The following is an 18,460-nucleotide window of genomic DNA, read 5'->3' as shown; positions in this document are numbered from 1 at the left end:
TTTCTTCATTTAGGCTCTCACTGTAGCATGGTTTGGAGTCTTTAGTGGGAAGTCTTTTTAGGTGCAAGGGCACAACTGTGTCAAGAATGATCATCATGGAGTTGTTGTAGTCGTTTGTAAGGTCATGGACATCTGATATTTCCGCCGGAGGGTTGGGCAGGATATCATTGCTTAGGGATGCCAAATCATTGAAGGTTTATGTCACGAGTGTTCCTTTTCCAGTGCCTGGGTTTCTTATGTTGAGGTTTGTAGGTCCTTGCTGATTCAGTGATGAGGAAGGTGATGCAGTGGTGGTCTGCCCAGGCACATGGGACAAGAGATTCACGTTGAATTGAGTTTGCCTTAGCAATGCCTACATCCAAGTACGCACCAAAGTTGTGCATAAGGCTGTCACAGATTTGGTTTAGGTTAAAGTCCGCTAGGAAGGTTTTTAGGCTACATTCAGGCTGTTCCAATGTAGGTTGAAATCTCTGTGGAAGGGTGCAGTGTTGCCCTATGTTGGTAGTGATGATTTCCATAATTTGTTCGCTGAATGAGAGGTTGGCACCTGGTGTGTGGTAGACCACGTGCAGTTTGCTTATTGGTTTGTTACTTGAAATGTTTAAGCATAGGTATTCACAAGAGGATAGCTTTATGGTTTATAGCCAAATCACTGCAAGGTTAATACGGTGTATGCAGGCAATGCCTCCACACGGTCTGTCTGATCTTATAATGTCATATCTAGGTGAGACTAATATGACAAGGATTGGTGTAGAGGAATCATTTAGCTATGTTTCTGTTAGGAATATTAGGTCAAGCTTGTGCACAAGGAGGAGGTCAGTAATTTCTATTGCGTGTTTCATAGCTGACCTCTAATTAAGAAGCATTATTTCAGGTGTGGTTAGGGGTCCGCTGAGGTGGTCTGTGTGATGGGGACTAGCTTAAAGTTGGACCTATTTACATCTCTAGAGTTAAGCCTATGTTCTGTGTGGGTTTGATGCAATTGTTTGGGTAAGAGCCAGACTGTACAGGTTGTCATGGTGTGAAGGATTATATGTGAGGAGAAGGAAGTAAATGTCTATGTCTGATAGTGGATCCTTTAGCCTGATGGTCCTTGTGAAGGTGTCGGGTAGGGCATAGATCACAATCTCATGAGAGTGGCAGCAAGATGGCTGCAAACCTTTTGTAAGGAGTGATTAATGGCAGTCGTGAGTGGTATTTGGTAGGTTGTGAGTGGATTTGTCTAACTATCTGGAGTCATTTAGTGACAACTGTTGCAGGCAAACTCTGATGGGATATTTATTTATTAGACTCTGTAGGTCAGACTTGAGTTGATGAATGTCTTATGTAATTTCGTCAAGTCTGGATTCTATTGAGGCGTGGGAGCAGGTGGTTGTGGTATGAAACAGAGGGCTGGGAGGTAGTGGGGTGCTCTCAATTGTGTTGCTGGAGAATATGCCTCCTCACAACATATTCCTTTTTCCCGCAGGCTCCTACAACGCGGTTGTTACAAAGACCGTGTTGTAACCATGCATACCATTACCCCGCCAGTCATAACAACTACTTGCACTAGGGGAGGCGCTAGATGTTGGAATATTATTATTTACTATTCCAACTCCAGTCTGTGCAACAGTAGGGAAGGCGTTGGATTTTAAATCCAACACCTTCTGCCCCCTCCGCAAGTCGTTGTTGCGACTTGCGGGGAAATGGTTTCCGTTGTTACAAGGCAGTCGTTGTACCAACCGTGTTGTAATTACATGCGGAGAAAAGGATTTGTTGTAAGTGCTGTTTACCGTTGTTGGAATAGTGCTGGTCTGAGAGAGTTGGGGGGGGTCTGGATGCAGATGGTTTTAGGCTTGTGGAGTGGAGGTGTAGAGATCAGGAATTGGTTGGGAGTAGTCAATTGGGTCGAATGGTTCATAGGCAAGATATCTAAGAGGGTGTATTCCGAGATGGACAGTAGAGTCGGAGTGGTAGAGATATTTTCGTTGCTGTGTAACTCAGTGACCCTTGATGTAGCAGATTGGTTTGGTGATTCGCTGGGGGTGACTCCGCCCCACAGGGAGGTATGGAAGAGTTGGTATTGTGTGGGCTGATCGCTATGGTGGAGCGAGGAGGTGGAGCTCTTAAGGTGGCTCAGCTATGCAAGGACACTACTTGCAGCACCTGCGGGTCGCTTTGAGAGCTAGGATGATCTTGAGAGGGGGAAGAGTCCTTACTAGATACTGCATGTTTGATGAAAGGGAATCATTTGTTGAATACATCTAGGCTGCAGTCTGATGACTGGACGAGGATAATCCCATTGTTATAAATGGAGATGGTTACTTTTGCACTGAAAGTGAATGAGGGAGCTAAAGACAGTCTTAGGCCATGCAAAGGTTTACTGGATTTAGGGATCAAGGGCATGGAGTATAGTGCATCCCTCCACTGATCTCTTCTTTTTGTGTAGAAGATAAGATCATTTATTAAGGTCTCCTTAGAGGGGCAGAAGTAAGGGTCAGAGATTAGGGTTTTTAGGCGTCAAAGGAGAAGTCGTGTTTGAAGTTCTTGGAGACCTTTTTTTATTAGATTTCACGGGTATTTAATTTTGTAGGCATTGCAGCCGTCCAATTGCAGTTTAGTGTTGAGTGCATACAGCGAAACATGATCCATATCTGATCCATAGACGATCTGTGGGTCTGTATACAGTTTTTGTCCAAGCTTACTGTTTTCAGGAATTCAGGTAGGATATAGTTCTCTGGATACCTAAACTCATGGACATTAGCTTTCTGGGGAGGGACGCTACTTGCATCATTAAAATACAGGAAGTGGTGGGAGTCAGTCATGCTGAAGGAAGGGGTGAAAGTGAGAACTTGAGCTGCGATGGATGGGGAGCAGATCCCAGGGTATACCCCACAGTGTTAATATGAGGAAGAATCAACATAACCATTAAAAGATGGCCGCTCCATTAGTATTGAAGGTTCTTACCAGGTTAGTAGGTAGGAAGTACTTCTTTACTTTCGGTTACACTACCCGTAGAAAGTCCTACATTGCTGTTGATGAGCCAAGTAGTCGATCACCCCAGTACTGTTCAAATAAGTCCTTCTTTGGGCTTGGGCTTGCCTTCCTTGTTGGTGAGCCAAGAATCCTTCTTTGCTTTCAGTGTACCTGCTTAAGATAGCCCTTTTTTCTTTTCAGTGTGGCTGTGAATGGCAAGTCCTCAGTCCCTTTCACTTAGCAAGAGGACCGCCATCTTAGGATAAGGCCAGCATATAGGAGAGGGCCCCCAAAATGGAGGACTGGCTGTTGCTCAGCGAGATTCCCATTTGGAGCCAAACACCCCGAAAATCAAGCACAATGGGCGTGGCTGGCATCAGGCGCCTTTTGCAGCATACCGGCACCAGTGCTGCCCTGTCAGAGTCAGTTCAGAGTGGGACTCTCGGAGTCCCGCTGTGCTCCTCAAAGCAACCACCAAGAGGGTGCCCGCACGAGGCTGCGGTGTGAGGCTGCAGTGCATCCAGGCAGACCCGGGAGGCGTGGCCCTATACGTGGTGGCCTTCTGAGGCAGAAACCAAACAAGAGTGTCAAAACTCCCCTGGGAGGAGGCCAGCCTTAGGAGCAAGGCTAGAGACACCAAGCGGGTCAGCCACCTAAGCAAGGCCCGGGAGGTCTGGCGGACTGCAGTATGCATAATTCCCTCTCACCCCATACCCCAAACTCAAAAAGCACTGCAAGCATAGGTATTTAACCTTTATGAGCAAGAAGGTCAAAGTTCAAAAAGTGCCAGTAGAAAAAATGCCCTATGTTTTAGATACAAGTTCCCATTCTCTCTCACCGTTTTTTCTGAAGTGACTTTGAACCAAGTCTTTGAACTATTCCAGACCGAGGTGAAAGAACCCCGAAAAGTTTTTGAAATATTGAGGTGGTAAGCATAAATACAGGCAGAGAGAAAGGCTGTCTGCCTGGGACGATGACGGTACCCTGAAACCTAAAGCTCTAGTTATTTTCAGTCAGACATCAGCAGCTAAAAAGTCTTTGAACAACTTGACTCAAAGCTTTCTTTTCTCTTTAAAACAAACTCCTCCCCTAGCACAGAGGATCCGGGACAACCCAGATATCGCAGGCATTTCCTTTGGAGGGGAGCAACACGTCATTAGCTTATGCGTAGACGATATCTTAGCGGCGCTAGATTTACCCAAAAGGTCGGTGCCTGCCATCCTGCGAAAATTAGAGGCCTTTGAGAGGGTGTACGCTTTAAAATGAATCTGGGGAAATCGATGCTTCTACCTCTGGGTTGCAACACAAACAAGATAAGCGGCGCATCTCCTTAATATGGGGGCCTGCAACACCACGCCACGATCCCGTACTTTGTGATAGTCCTTACCCTGTATACTGAACAGACAGTCACCTCCCAAATACACGGAGACATGAGGAGATGGCAGAAACAGCCAATGTCACTGCTCGGCCGTATCGCAGCGGTAAAGACGTCCATCTTACCTAAAATACTGTACATCTTTCAGACCATCCCAGTTAGCCCCCCATGGGAACCATACGCAAGCTGCGAAAAGCATTGCAACAATTCAAATGGGCCGGAAAATGACAAAGGATGCGCAGAGACCTATCCCACCGACCCCCGGATGAGGGTGGACTGGGGATCCCTAACATACTACGATACTTCCAGGCGGTGCAACTACAATACCTGGTGGAGTGGAGCCGGCCCGAATCGGAGAAGAGATGGCTCTTCCTAGACAGAGCGATGGCACAGACATTGCTTTGGAAGATATCCTTCCTAAGGCGATCCGACAAACCGGCCTACCACAATAAATCTCAAATTACCAGCACAGTGATGCGAATGTGTGGGACGTGGTCGCGGTTAAGGGGGGCTCACCCCCTTCCCTTCACCGCTCACGCCCTTATTCGACAATCCTAAATTTAAACCGGGGACAGTAAGGTGAGCGTTTTCGCAGTGGCGTACGTCGGGTTGCAAATCTGCGGGCCATCTTTTCGACCTTGACGGGTTCCTCCAGCCCTCCGCTCTTCCACAACTATATGACATCAAATACCCAAAATGCTTCCAATACTCTCAAATCAGGCGCTGGTTGACACATCCAGAAGTATAACCCCTGGTAGGCAGAAAGCTGACGGCTATGAGAAATGGCTCATTACTAAACAGTCAGACCAAAAGCTGATCACAGGGGGGGGTTAGGGAGGTACGGTTTATTTTTTATTTTTATATTCTGTGTTCTTCGGAGTTAATAACGGGTCTACCCAGTGAGGACCCCGGGCCCGTCATCCAGCTATGGACTAATACTACATTACTACATCAAAGAACTCTGGTTGTGCATCGCAAGGTCACAGGGAGCTGGGGTTTTGTTTAATGACCGCCTTTGCTGTTCCAAAATGGGAATACATGAGACCTGTAATTGTGTCTATTTTTCTTTTGCCTAAAATTCAATAAAACAGAGGTAAAAAAAAACAATCAAGAATGCTGCTCTTGTATCAATAACTCTGGATAAAATATTTTAAGCAAGGCTTTTTTGCATGTGCACACATTTGTTTCAGAGGTGAATGCATGAAGATTAGGAGGGGCATTTGTGAAGGACGAAGGCAGATGCTGTAGACGAGATCGAAAACAAATGCAAGGGAGATGAATTACAAAAGCAAAAAATTATGAATCATTTATAAAAGCATCAAAACCATTAGTCATGGAATCCAAAGATTGTTTGCATTAATGACAAGCTATTATATTAAGTGGTTTCTATATAAAAGCTCAATATTTTGTCATGCGTGCAGGAGATAAACATGTCCACCCTGGAAAGGTAAAGAACTACAATTAAAAGGTGGTTTTCATCAGAAGGAAAGGAATCAGTGCTGGAAAAGGGGTCTGACTCAAAGAAAAAGGATGGGAAATGAGAAATGTGGGGAGATAAAGGAGAGACAGTTAGAGAAGGGTGAAGGGAGCAGAAAGGTAGACACTAGAAAAGGGAAATTAAGAGAAGAGAAGAAATGAAAACTTAATATCATCATTAGAAGTAAGTGCCCAAGTTTATTTGTGACAGAAATTTATGATGTGTTTTAAGTCGCAGTGCGTGGCAAAAACAAGACCCTCTAAGGAAAGCAGTCAAACGAAACTCTTGAAAGCAAAAAAAACTGCTTGGAACTGTATCCTGGAAATCAGACAATAACTTACCCTCTAGCTCTTTGTGCCTGAATGAGATCAATCATACCCTGCTCTACCGTAGGGTCTGTTCCCCTTATCGTACCAGCTTTTTGACTGAGCAGTGGGTGAGAGCTGTGCAATTCTGGACTAAACTCTAAGACATTCAGGGATGCAACAATGCTCCAGGAACACAGGGCCTAAAGTGAAGGTGAATGAGTACATGGGTTATAATTAAATCAATGTGACTACTTTTATCTGTGTGCACCAAAACATGTCGCCACGGAGATCCCTGTACACCCTCTTGCAGATGAACACCCAAGTTTATGCACCATACCCGGGCATCCATACAAAATCTTACCTCCGGATCTGTAACTTTAAGAAAGAAATATCTGTCTGCAGTATTATATAATCTTTTTTTATTTAAGTGAGGGTTTAAGCTCTAATTATCACCTTACAAGCAGTTCAGGGCGCTGAGATCCACAGAGAGAAAAAACAATAGAAACAAGTAGCAGCATGTACTGCCGGATGGGGTGAATAGTTCTTTTTATGACTTTATAGTTTTGTAGTGCGCGCTATTGCCTTGAAGGTAATCCAGGTACTACTTGGGAGTACAAAGCAAAAAGCAGTTCTTCTGTAAACAAAGGTTTGAGAGCCTTTCTAAATGAAAGATTGTCTGGGATCAGGAGCAGGTTCGGTAGCAGGGAATTCAAGGTGTTAGCTACTATGTAAAAGAAGGAGAAGAACTTTATGAAAGTTTTCGAAACCGAGGAAAGTTTTCAGGCAAATATTTTTTTGCTGAATCAAAGGTGGTCTGGCTCGGCTCAACGTCGAGGATCCAAAGAGCTACACGATTTAGAACATAGCTCTTGCAAAGAGCGCCACCCATGCATCAACCGCTAAAGAAGCAATTTGAGATTCAAGTCTCAAGATGACAACCAAAGCTTCTGTGATCAGTGATGAAGCACCAACCTCCATAAACAAGCATTGGCATAGCCAATAGGTCTCGCTTTTGGGACCTTAAGTGTTTATTTGGAAGTCTGTGCTATGCTGTAGAGTATTGTGGTTGATGTGTTTTTTGTTAAACATTTGTATCTAAAAGGGTTATATGTGGTAGTTATTTGTATTATGCGTAGTGTATTGATGCTGCTTAGAGATATTCGAACTAATTATTGGAATTTCATCATCTTCATAAAAAAAAACTTCTTACCTATCTATGTCTGTTGTGGGTTGCCCAACAAATTTTGAACTTTGAAATTTGAACTCGAACTATTTCCACAGCCCGTGAATAAACTAGAAATCTGCCATGTATCTGGTGATTGTGGCCCAAAGTAAACTTGCAGCTGCAGTGAAAGCTGGTAAGTGAATTAAAGTTTTCGCTAATGGCTTCACTGAGATGAGGCAGGGAGAATAAATGATTTGCCCAGAATCACATGATGTGGACGCGACCCCAAGGCTCGAACCCAGAGTTCCAGCACCAAAGTCGGCAGTCTAGCCGACGGACCACATCCTCTCCCCATGAGGTGCTTGTGTCCCAGTCAAGAGAAGAGCGGGTTGGTTACCCACGTTTTAGATTCCATCTTGTCAGTACTAACATGCAGCTTTTGCTTATTAGATTGATAAACCGATTTGAAAATCAAGAATTGTGGCCTAGAAACAGCATGTTGTCGATTTTAAACAAGCACATCATTTTGTTTCCGTTTAAGTATGTGTTATGCAGGAACCAGTCTCCTTTTAATAAACGCTGCCTAGGAAGATGAAATGCTCATCCTACTCACACCCACACAATTACTTGCAGGGCAGACACTATGCCGAACACCCTCTTACTGCCCCTAAAACCTCCGATTCAGAGCAGGAACATTAGCAGCGCAGCCCACTTGCTGATGAATAAGAGCAATCGACCTGTGAGCACACCGCCTGTCATGACATATCGCAAACTGGTGACGCAAACCCGCTCATCTCCTGGCACTTCCTACCTGGGTGTTCTTGTTCAAGGTTAAGAGACAGATTCTAGATTAATTTTCAGTGTAAGGCCTTTTCTGTGGATGGATCGTTTCTGATTATTAGAAGCGTGTTGGAAAAAATTAAAAATAAATATAAATAATTCCTAGGCAGAAAAGTGACTAGAATTATGCTCAACAAACTGAAAAGGGTCTGTTCAGAATAGCAGTTGGATACCACAGAAGCGATACAGGGCTGTATCGTGAGATAGCGCAAGTCTTGTGATACTGTCACAAACGCTGGGAGAGGGATACGGGTCAGCCAGCTACTTTCAAGTGCGGATAGCCAGGTTCCTCAGCGCATCCATTTTTGAACGCTGGCCAAAGGAGCAACACAAAATGTTCCTATTTGCGCATACACAATCCATTGCTGAAGACAAGTGCTGGTTTTCGCAAGAGCACTAGACAATAGCAAAGTGGAATATTTTAGGGGTATCCTTTATCGCGGATTATTTATCCAGTGTCTTTTAGCTGATAGTTATGAAAAATTCTGCAGCAAACTAGATCCTGTGGCTCCATTAAAAAGAAAAGAATTGGAGAGGAACTGCCCCAAATCTTCACATTGAAGGTTGGACTCGATTGTTGTAATACAGAGTTCATTTTAGTACACAGAGTTAATCTTACTAGCACTATCAAGGTGTGTGTGCCATCTGTACATGCATACGACCACTTCAGAACATATGTCTTTATTTGTGACCAACAACACACAACTCCTGTTTACTGTAGGCTGTACGGACCGGCGCCCTACTCCTATGCTCTTAAACATACTGACTGCTCCTGCAGCCCAGCGTTGTCAACTCCAGACACAGGGAAGTTACAAGGCAATAGACGAGAGAACTGGCGACAGGATGTGGGGCATTGAATCCCCTGGGGTGCTATCCGCAATAGCGTGGGTGCCAAGGGGAAAGAAAGTAACTATTCCAAATAAAAGAGCTGATGTTTTTTTCCGGTCCAGTTTTGTACTAATGAGAAGTGCATACCACATGTGGATATGCTTAAGATACCGCTCAAGAATGTGTGTGACTCTGTGACCTACCACACAGTGGACACACTGTGTTTGCTATACTGAGTACGGGCCAGCACTCCTCTCCTGTACTCTTTTCACAAACTGACTGCTGGACTAGGCAGTCGGATCTGGGGTCAACACAAGGCAAGACGCCGAAGAACATATAGCGGAGGAGCCGCCACTGCGTGGAAAGAAACACCGAGGCAGATCGCTGACCAAGTGGAGCCGGAGGACAGGTGAGCAAAACCAAACCGGCTGCAGTGTGGCACGAGTGAATGAAATCGCTTAGTATCGAGGTGGTGAAACAAAGCATTTTTAAGTTTCCTCGTTCTTCAGGAGTGTATCAGGAAGAGTAACTGCTAAACATACCAATCAATGGGAGTATCACAAGGAAATCAGGATCAAATTAATTATACAAGATGGAAGCGAGAGTGACGAATCGCTTACAGAAAGCGGTGACACTATTTACTAAAAGGAATGAGGGACAATCTAAGAAAAAAAACAAGCTTGAGCGGCTGCAGGGGGGAGGTGGGGGGCCTGCACTTGCGGGAGCGATAATTGCTGCCATTTGGCGGCGTGGGCTCCCGCAAGTAGATTGCTTCACGTGCACGCGTTGCCATTGATGGCAATGGAATGCGTGCACGGTTTTGGCTAAAAAGCCAAAGCGATCAGAAAAGGGCTCTAAAAAGGCTCACCAAATTAAGATCTCCCCTCACAAACAACAAAGTGAGGGTTGAAGTCAGGCCCCTCACAAAAAACAAAGTGAGGGGTAAAGTCAGGTGCATGAAGGGTGATTCACCCAGTGAAGGGGGTGTCATCTTCTTTGATGATTTGGATGCTTAATAGGCGATGAAGCTAACTGCCCAGTGAGAGGAGAGTAGCACACCCATGAGCTTACACCAGGCCCGATGACTACAGCCAGATATCAAACACATTTCACTAGTTTTAGAAGCTTAGTGGCCACCAAGAGTTTACAGGCGTGCTTTTCAAAAAAATACAGACTTTTGGGTAGCCCTGTGCATTTATACAGTGATCCTTTTGAACTTTACTTTGGCACCCTGATTTTACCTTTCAGAATTCGGTGGGACTATTTTGGGTCAGGGCTGGGAGCTTTACTACTTTTGGGATTGTTTTGAGGCCTACATCATTGGTCACCAAACAAAGGCAGAGAACGAATATTACACCTTAAATCCAACCTGAAACACTATATTCACTTTAGCCTATTGACTGTATGAACAGAAATGAATTGTAGTAAGCAAAGGTTTCCCAATGGCAGCTAAAATCACTCCGAGCTTTCACCCGAAGAATAAACCTTACTAAAATACATCAAGGTTATAAGAATCTAGCACATAAATGCTATAAAATGTGTGGGGGTCACAGCTCAGCTAGCACCTTCTGGTTTTGTGTTGATCACATTTTAACTCTCCTTTTTACCGTCCTGACAAAGAAGGCCTATTATTTTTTAGAGATAGATATGGCTGATCATGGAGTATTACTTACTGGGTCATGCTGCATGCTAGTTTCTATGCCACTACCAGGCTTAGTTTTGCTACCTAATGTAGAGTCAACTGTCAAAAAGGAATACTCTGGTTATCCAAATAGAGTACATCAGCAATCTAACTAGTTATTCATGTTGTGTACTTCGTCCCTAGACACAATCAACTCACCTCGCCCTTTAGTTACTCTGTATCCACCCTGGCACCTGGTGAACTGAGGTTGTGCAACATAGACTTCCACACTAGCCACAACCTCCCTCATTTCAGAGCCTGGAGCAAGCCTCAGCAATCCTAAGACTGAGCCACGAAGGCAGAGTCAGGCTGAAAATGTTCCAACCCATTTGCCACGGACACCAAGCTTCTTCCTAGTGGTGGCTCGCAAAACCTTTCTGCTCTAGGACATCCGACAATTTGCAATCCCACCTCACAGAAAGTTCCCCCACAACTATAGCTCACTCCTCATGAGAGCTGTATCAGGATCATGAGACTGCTAAGTTCAGGGGCAGGGCCCGAACTCAGCCTCCACAGTAGATTTGTGGGCCCCCACTAGTTATAGCCAACTCCCCACTGCCCTAGGCTCTGTGGGATAACATGCAGCCGGACATTCATTTGCTGCAGATTCTCAATGTTCACTTCTGACACTTCCTGTCTAGGATAGGCATGCATATGCTTAAGTAGTGGAAGATGTGCAAAAAGACCCCCATTGCCCTTCGACAGCAAGAAAGTAAAAACCAGGTGCACAAGTTGTTTTCTGACTGAAGATAACAAGCATTTACAATGCAATAGGTCTCGCAGCATTAAAGTTTGAGTTATTGGCATTGTGTATGACAATGCGTTGCATACATTGTTTAGCAAACTTTGAATTGGTGAGCAGTGAGAGTGTGTGCAAGAGTATGCTGTTGCTCACAGCTGTTATTATTCACACAGCTCTGATGATGCACCTCATGCACGGGACTGACGCAGTTATTATTCACACAGCTCTGATGATGCACCTCAGCCACGGGCTCACAGCTGTTATTATTCACACAGCTCTGATGATGCACCTCAGCATGGGGCTGACGCAGTTATTACTCACACAGCTCTGATGGTGCACCTCAGCACGGGGCTGCCGGCAGTTATTATTCACACAGCTCTGATGATGCACCTCAGGCACGGGGCTCAAGGCGGTTATTATTCACACAGCTCTTATGATGCACCTTAGGCACGGGGCTGACGCAGTTATTATTCACACAGCTCTGATGATGCACCTCAGCACGGGGCTCACAGCTGTTATTATTCACACAGCTCTGATGATGCACCTCAGGCACGGGCTGACACAGTTATTATTCACACAGCTCATACCTCCCCGACTTCACCTGCACCACACAGACTCGACGCTCAGACCGGACGAAAAAAAAAAAGCCTGCCTCTTTATCAGCGACGCGCGCCCCTCTGCAGACTCCCCCTGCATTCCACGAGGCGCGGAATAGTCAGTCAACATGCCCAGAAGTATAACTGGAAACGTGCTTTGTGCAACTTTCCAATTGTACTTCTAGAAATAGTTAATTGCAGAAAGTAGTAAAATTGCATCCGCATGTAGATGTAAATATATGTAGTGCAGATTTCTATATTTTTTGTGAATCAGACCCAAGGTTTTCCACCAGTATTAAGTGGCGACTGTAACACTTACAGATGTCTCTCACACACAGAGAAGCCTGTCAATTTGCTTTTGAAAGGAACATATAGTGCAACAGAAAATCCTTACCCCGTGCTGAATGATAACCAATAATCTGCGACATGACACTGCATTACTCAGGAGTAATTAAGGCCTTTGAAGAGTGCTATGGTGTTGTTGTAAAGCGCTTAAACCAAAGTGTTTTACTACCTCTGTGAGTTTTTTTTTATAGGTTAAAAGCATATTACTATATACTCTATTGATACAATGGTTATTTTCATTTACAAAAAAAGTATTTTTTAATATAATGCTTCACTATTAATCAACTCAGACTATACGTTTTCTATTTATCTCAGAAGGATGAAATACTGAGATTTTCTTGCAGGTTTTAAAACCAGTGTCTAGGAAGTTACACATACATCACTGCAGAGGACACTCTACTCATATCCATCTACATGCGTCTGAATGCCATGTGAAACAAGGAGAATGATCCGTAGAACGTTAGTAATTTAATCTATGTAACATTCTTTTTTGTCTTTGGGTTTAATTTAGGTTTCTTAAAGTGCCACCACTTAAAAACGGGTGTACAGCTGGAAAACAATAAATCAAATCCATAATTACGTGTAGGCTATTAGGGAACGCTCCTATGTTTATGTTCTTGGGGAAGGTTAAAATGTCCTTGTAGTTGTCAGCGACGAACACCTGAAGGATGTGGCCGACTGGTCAGAGTTGCCGACTTTGGAACAGGAGAACTAGGTTCGAGCCTCTGCTCAACATACTGTAATTCTGGACCGAATTATGCCTGCTGCTTTTCGTGAAAACAAATATTTAAAAGATATCACCTGTAAAATCAGGTCATGTACTCAACGACATACCAAAATTGGTGGTTGAGGCGCTTCACCCCACCTGGCTGCGGCTCAGGTATGAGGAGCACCGCTCTGTCCGTCGATGTCTCCCGACAGTCGTCCGAGTCACGAAAAGCAGTAGTTTTGAAATCACAGGTCCTGAAGAATGTATGAAAACTTTTTCTTGATATGCAGAAACATGTTGACCACTACTGACTGCGGATATTATTTCAAACCCGCACTTGCACTTGTCTTTTAGCGTTAGGGACTGGGAGACACTAATAAATTGTTCATTTCTACCCAGTTCACCTAATTTTATAATCCTTCACTATTTCACTTCTCACTTTACACTGCTTTTTCATTTGCCAACACTCAGAACATCATTACTTCCCTCTCACATGTTTTTTCATCCAACATCGGGCACGGTAAGATCTGACCGGCCACTTTGTTTTGTCTCCTAGGCAAGGAGAACCCAAGTGATGTTAAAGAGGGCGGTACAGTGTGGCTTCTGATGGGAATTTTTTCCAGCTGCCCATGAGCCCTAACTCGGCCAATATCACCTAGCTGTATGCATGGTGTGCTCCCACGGGTGTTATGTGTATGGTATTAGGTTATTTTGATCCATGGTGAACAACTACCTCTTTTGACTCCCAGGCATAATTCGGTGTTTTGATGTACGGCTTGGGGCGCATGCCTGGTTAGTCGTTAAACTTGCCCTTAGACCCCCTTTTGTTAAGTGTTGTTGTTTACAAATCACAAAATCTCCCTTTGCCTACCAAATAACGAATGTATCCGTACATAACGTAACTGGTGCTCATGCAAATACCTCCAATACCTTCGGGTCAATTTTGCGCTATATAAAAACTGTCCAAAAAAATAAAAAGAGAGAGATGAGGCAGAGAGCTGGGTCCACATGCTCACGTGAAGAATCCGTTGCTCCCCGTTAACACTGGGTGCCAAATCCGCGCTGTCCCTCCTTCCTATTCAAAATAGCAGGCGGCAGTACACTCTTGCCTGTCCAACCCTTGACAGAAAGTCACCGGTTCTGTCCTCGACTAACAGAGCTCCAGCTCTCCAACGTGAGCGAAACCCTTTCATAAACTTAGGCTGGCTGAATAGGACAATGGCACGTGCTGACACTACAGCCTATCAGCTCTTCGGGACTATGATGCGCTAATATTGCCTGAATGTCTCCAACTTTACACATTAGCAGTACCGCCCCCTCCCAGATAATCCTCAGAATGCGTTAAGCCGTGAGATTGGGTGTTAAGCGTCCATGGTTTCATTTTTGGACACGGTCATCCAGAAACTCCTTAAAACAACCACAACGTTCTGTAACTGCTCACAGAAGTTCGCAATTTTCCTTTTCATAGTAATACCAACATTTGTGGTCGCATAACAAACAATATGTATTGCAATAGGGTATCTTCAACAATACGTCCCTGACTTCACCTGCACCACACAGACTCGACGCTCAGACGGGACGAAAAGAAAATATGCAACAGTGGTTATTTTAGGTGTCTGAAATTAAGTGTACTCACCACACGCCCCCAGCGATTCCAGCAACTGTAGCGATAGTCCTCAACGACCTGGAGAAAGACGTGAGCGAAACCGAAACCTCCGTGGGGCGGGACTCCCGTCTTCGGAAGCCCGCGGCCACGGAGTGCCTGAGAGCGGGGCTCCCTTGCCCGAGGGAGATCCCCGCGGAGGCTGCAGAAGTCCAGAATGGCGGTAAGTGGGGCTTAGTTGTAGGGGGGAGGGGGAGGGGGGAGGGGGGAGGGGGGAGGGGGGAGAGAGAGAGAGAGAGAGAGAGAGAGAGAGAGAGAGAGAGAGAGAGAGAGAGAGAGAGAGAGAGAGAGAGAGAGAGAGAGAGAGAGAGAGAGAGAGAGAGAGAGAGAGAGAGAGAGAGAGAGAGAGAGAGAGAGAGAGAGAGAGAGAGAGAGAGAGAGAGAGAGAGAGAGAGAGAGAGAGAGAGAGAGCGCGCGCGCGGCGGTCTCTGTATGTGTGTAGGTGCGCTGGTGTGCGTGTGTCTAGGTGCGCTCGTGTGTGTGTCTCTGTGTGTGCGCATGCGCGCAGGGGGAGGTGTGGCTGTGTGTGTGTTGGAGCTTTCAGGAGACAGGAGATGGTCACAGCGAGCGCGTTCGCGCACGTGTGGCCCGCTCCGATCGCCTTCTTCAAGATGCGCGCGGCCATCTCCTGTCTCTGGAAAGCTGTGTCGCTGACAAAAGGTCTCCTGCGAGACCGCGCTTTCGCACGGTTAACGCCACAAGACCTAAAAATCACAAACGTTCTTTAATAAAGCAATTACTTTCAATCCACCTGTCTTCTTAAGTAAGCCTTACTAACAAAGACTCAACAGGAAAGTGAAGTATTTATAGTAAAGCACAGAAGCTGAGATGAGGACAACCCAACTAGTGCCAGGTCTACAGTAATACATCAGGCATAACGAATGCTGGAAACAGAAATTGTTTGGAGGAGACTTGGTGAATCAGCTGGGGGATGCGTGGCAGCCTTAGGCACTGTACCATAACCTTGCTTTAAATGTAGGCTTTATACGCATGCTCAGTAGCTTCAACAGGCTGCTGAAGAAAACTCAATTCAAGACCTAGGCGCATTGCAGAGAAATCACAATCAGAGGTTACTACCCCAGCCATACATCAGTTCTCTGACTAGAAACCTACTTTCCCATGATCTTGATTTCGTGGCACCACCGTTCTTTGTTCTTCGCACTAAGTTCCAATCGACATGATTTGATTGCAATCTTCTCAGCAGTTTCCTATAGGAAGAAACAGAAAAGGGGGCTGTAAGTGACCCAGAATAACTTTAATGACAGGCAATGTGAATGGGACTGTGAGAGAGAAGGTAGATGAAAGCAGATCCCACGTTACCAGTAGAGTTCTTTGAGCTGTCCTTGCACACAAAGAAAGGGGGGGGGGAATTAAGCAGTCAGTCAGAGGTCATGGGTGATTTACTGGCACATGGCTCTCTGAGATACCCTTCTCTGGTATGCCTTCTGTTCAATGCAAAGTATTCCTCGTTGGGGTATTCCCTGCAATAGAGACGAAGCCAAGTAGACAAGCGAAGGACATAGAAGAGGGTTGGGAGAGGTTCCTTGCTGTGACTGGAACGACCATTAATTATAATGGGGTGACCCAGTGACCCTCAGAACCTGGATACTAAGCTTCAAACAAAAACAATGGTTCTGTCGGAATGCAAGGCAATTTCTTTGTTTTGTTACACTCTATTAGATACTTTTAGTGCATTTCACATTATTACTCATGGAAATACTGGATAAAACATTTGTAAAAGTAATGAAGAACACACACCACAATTATGATTTTTGCAAGGATATTCTTACTTTTTGTAATTTTGCACGAGTTTATCCAACTTAAAAAATTGACTGTCCATAAACAATAATAACTGAAAATATAGTTAGAGTGAGGTGCTAAGGTGAGTAATATTGATAAGTAATTATGTGACTATGCAGTGACACAATAACATATAGATACATAAAATAACATCAGTCCATCTTTTGACATCAGTAATCTCAAGAACCATGATTATTCATTTTATCTGCTGAGATTCAGTACAGACGGATTGATAGTATAACGTCGACGTTTCGACCCTAGTAGATGGTGCAGACATATTAGCAACCGTATCAGGTCTTCATCAGGACAAAAAAGAAGGACAACCTGGTAATTCCATAGCCTCTGGGGCGGGGTGTCAGCCAACACCCTAGTAGGTATTTCTCAAGAGGGGTATCTTGGCAATAAATGCAGATTTATTCACAAGCCGGTGGACAAATCAGGGAAAAAGTGCTGTGAAAGCGAGCGCTTTGGAGAAGAACAGAAGGCGTCTGTATCGGTCTCTGTATAGGCAAAGGATTACAGGCACAGAAGCGGGAAAGGGGAGACAGTGTAAGGATTGTGTGGATAGGTTCTTGCATATGATGAAGGTACGAAGTACCACAGATAACAAGGTTGCAGAAAAGAACTTCTGCTTCCTCAGTAGGCACTAGCATTTTAAGTTCACAGGAAAATTAAGTTGTTCATACAGGGCAAAAACATAGATTCGAACAATTAGCAATAAACGTTTCCATGCCATAAGTACATCTGGTTACATTTTAATTATACAGTGCTGCATAACTTAGTCTTGGTGTTAAAGTGCTTTAGGTAGGCACGATAGTTATTGCCCAATAAAACTAGTACTCATTTAATCAATGAAAGTCAGCAGCAGTGGCCAACTTTGCAAAGAAATTGAGTAGAAGGCCACCAGCCCTGCTCCTGCAGATCTACCAAGATAAATGTGCGAGTATAGCTACCTATGGGGCGGGTGTGTGTGGGTTTCAAGATTCCCAACTTATTCAGAGAGTTGAAAATGCCCTTTTAAAGATCCTTCTGGCGGTTCCAGCTAGCACCTCTGTTTACAACTGCCATAGTGAATTAGATGCTCCATATATTGCCAACATCATTAAAGCTCAGGCTGCTATATTATGGCACAGGATCTGGACTTCTACCAGAACTGGTCTTAACCGTGATATTATTAAAGACAGCATGAAATTGGACCAGGCTACTAAGATCGACTGGTTAAAATATATATCAAAAAAATTCATGCATGACCTTGGGCACTCCGATTACTATAATTCACCTGAATCCATAAACTCTGTCTCCAGGAAGGAGTTAAAAAGAATTTGTATGACTCACCTGGAGACAAACAGATTTATTTTAGAAGCAAATAAACCTACAGTATAACAGCACAAATTGATTTTAACTACCTACACTATACAGCCGTATATAAAGTATAAACTAAGTGGGTATGACAGATATGTTTAGACCTGATTTAGATTTGGTAATTTTTATTGTTTGGCAAGTTTTTCCGAAATAAACAATTGATCAAACAAGTTATGCTGTTGTCCATATGATAAACAGTCTCTGCAATCATCAATGCACGTGGTTTAATTTTGAAAATTTTATAAAAAGTAAAGAAGATGGTGGATTCAGCCAATTTTAAGATTGGGGGTAGACCCAATGCCAACCAGCGTTTTTATAATTTTTAGACAATTAATGTTTTATCAATTCAACTGCCTGTTTTCTAAAAATTACGATGAGAATCAGAAAGACCATTACGAATTAAATGTCACATGGACAGTTGTTTTTGATATTTTGTGATTAACTTAATTCCGTGAGGCATTGATCTAATCGCAATTTCTTTTTTATGCTAATTGCCTGTGCTGATTGTTCACAAATAAGCTATTTTTGTAAGATGATGCGTTTTTTTTAATTCTTGTGTCTGCTTTTGTGATTTTACATGCATAAAATCGAATAAAGCTTGTTCTGTTCTGATC

The 18,460-nt window shown here is 44.1% G+C and overlaps 1 protein-coding gene across 2 annotated transcripts in view; it reads right to left on the bottom strand.

The window, feature by feature from the left end:
* The window catches only part of CHUK (component of inhibitor of nuclear factor kappa B kinase complex), a 659,325-nt gene that overhangs the window by 519,312 nt on the left and 121,553 nt on the right, over window positions 1–18,460 (bottom strand). For both annotated transcript variants that reach the window (XM_086921838.1, XM_086921837.1), the window contains exon 2: window positions 15,798–15,892. In XM_086921838.1, coding sequence (XP_086777964.1) covers window positions 15,798–15,892 — 95 coding nt within the window. The remainder of the gene's footprint in view (window positions 1–15,797; window positions 15,893–18,460) is intronic.

Source organism: Lissotriton vulgaris, chromosome 5, assembly GCF_964263255.1.
Source record: "Lissotriton vulgaris chromosome 5, aLisVul1.2, whole genome shotgun sequence".
NCBI classification, from domain to species: domain Eukaryota; kingdom Metazoa; phylum Chordata; class Amphibia; order Caudata; family Salamandridae; genus Lissotriton; species Lissotriton vulgaris.
The sequence above is the reverse complement of the archived record's forward strand: the minus strand, read 5'-3'. Positions and strand labels throughout refer to the sequence as shown.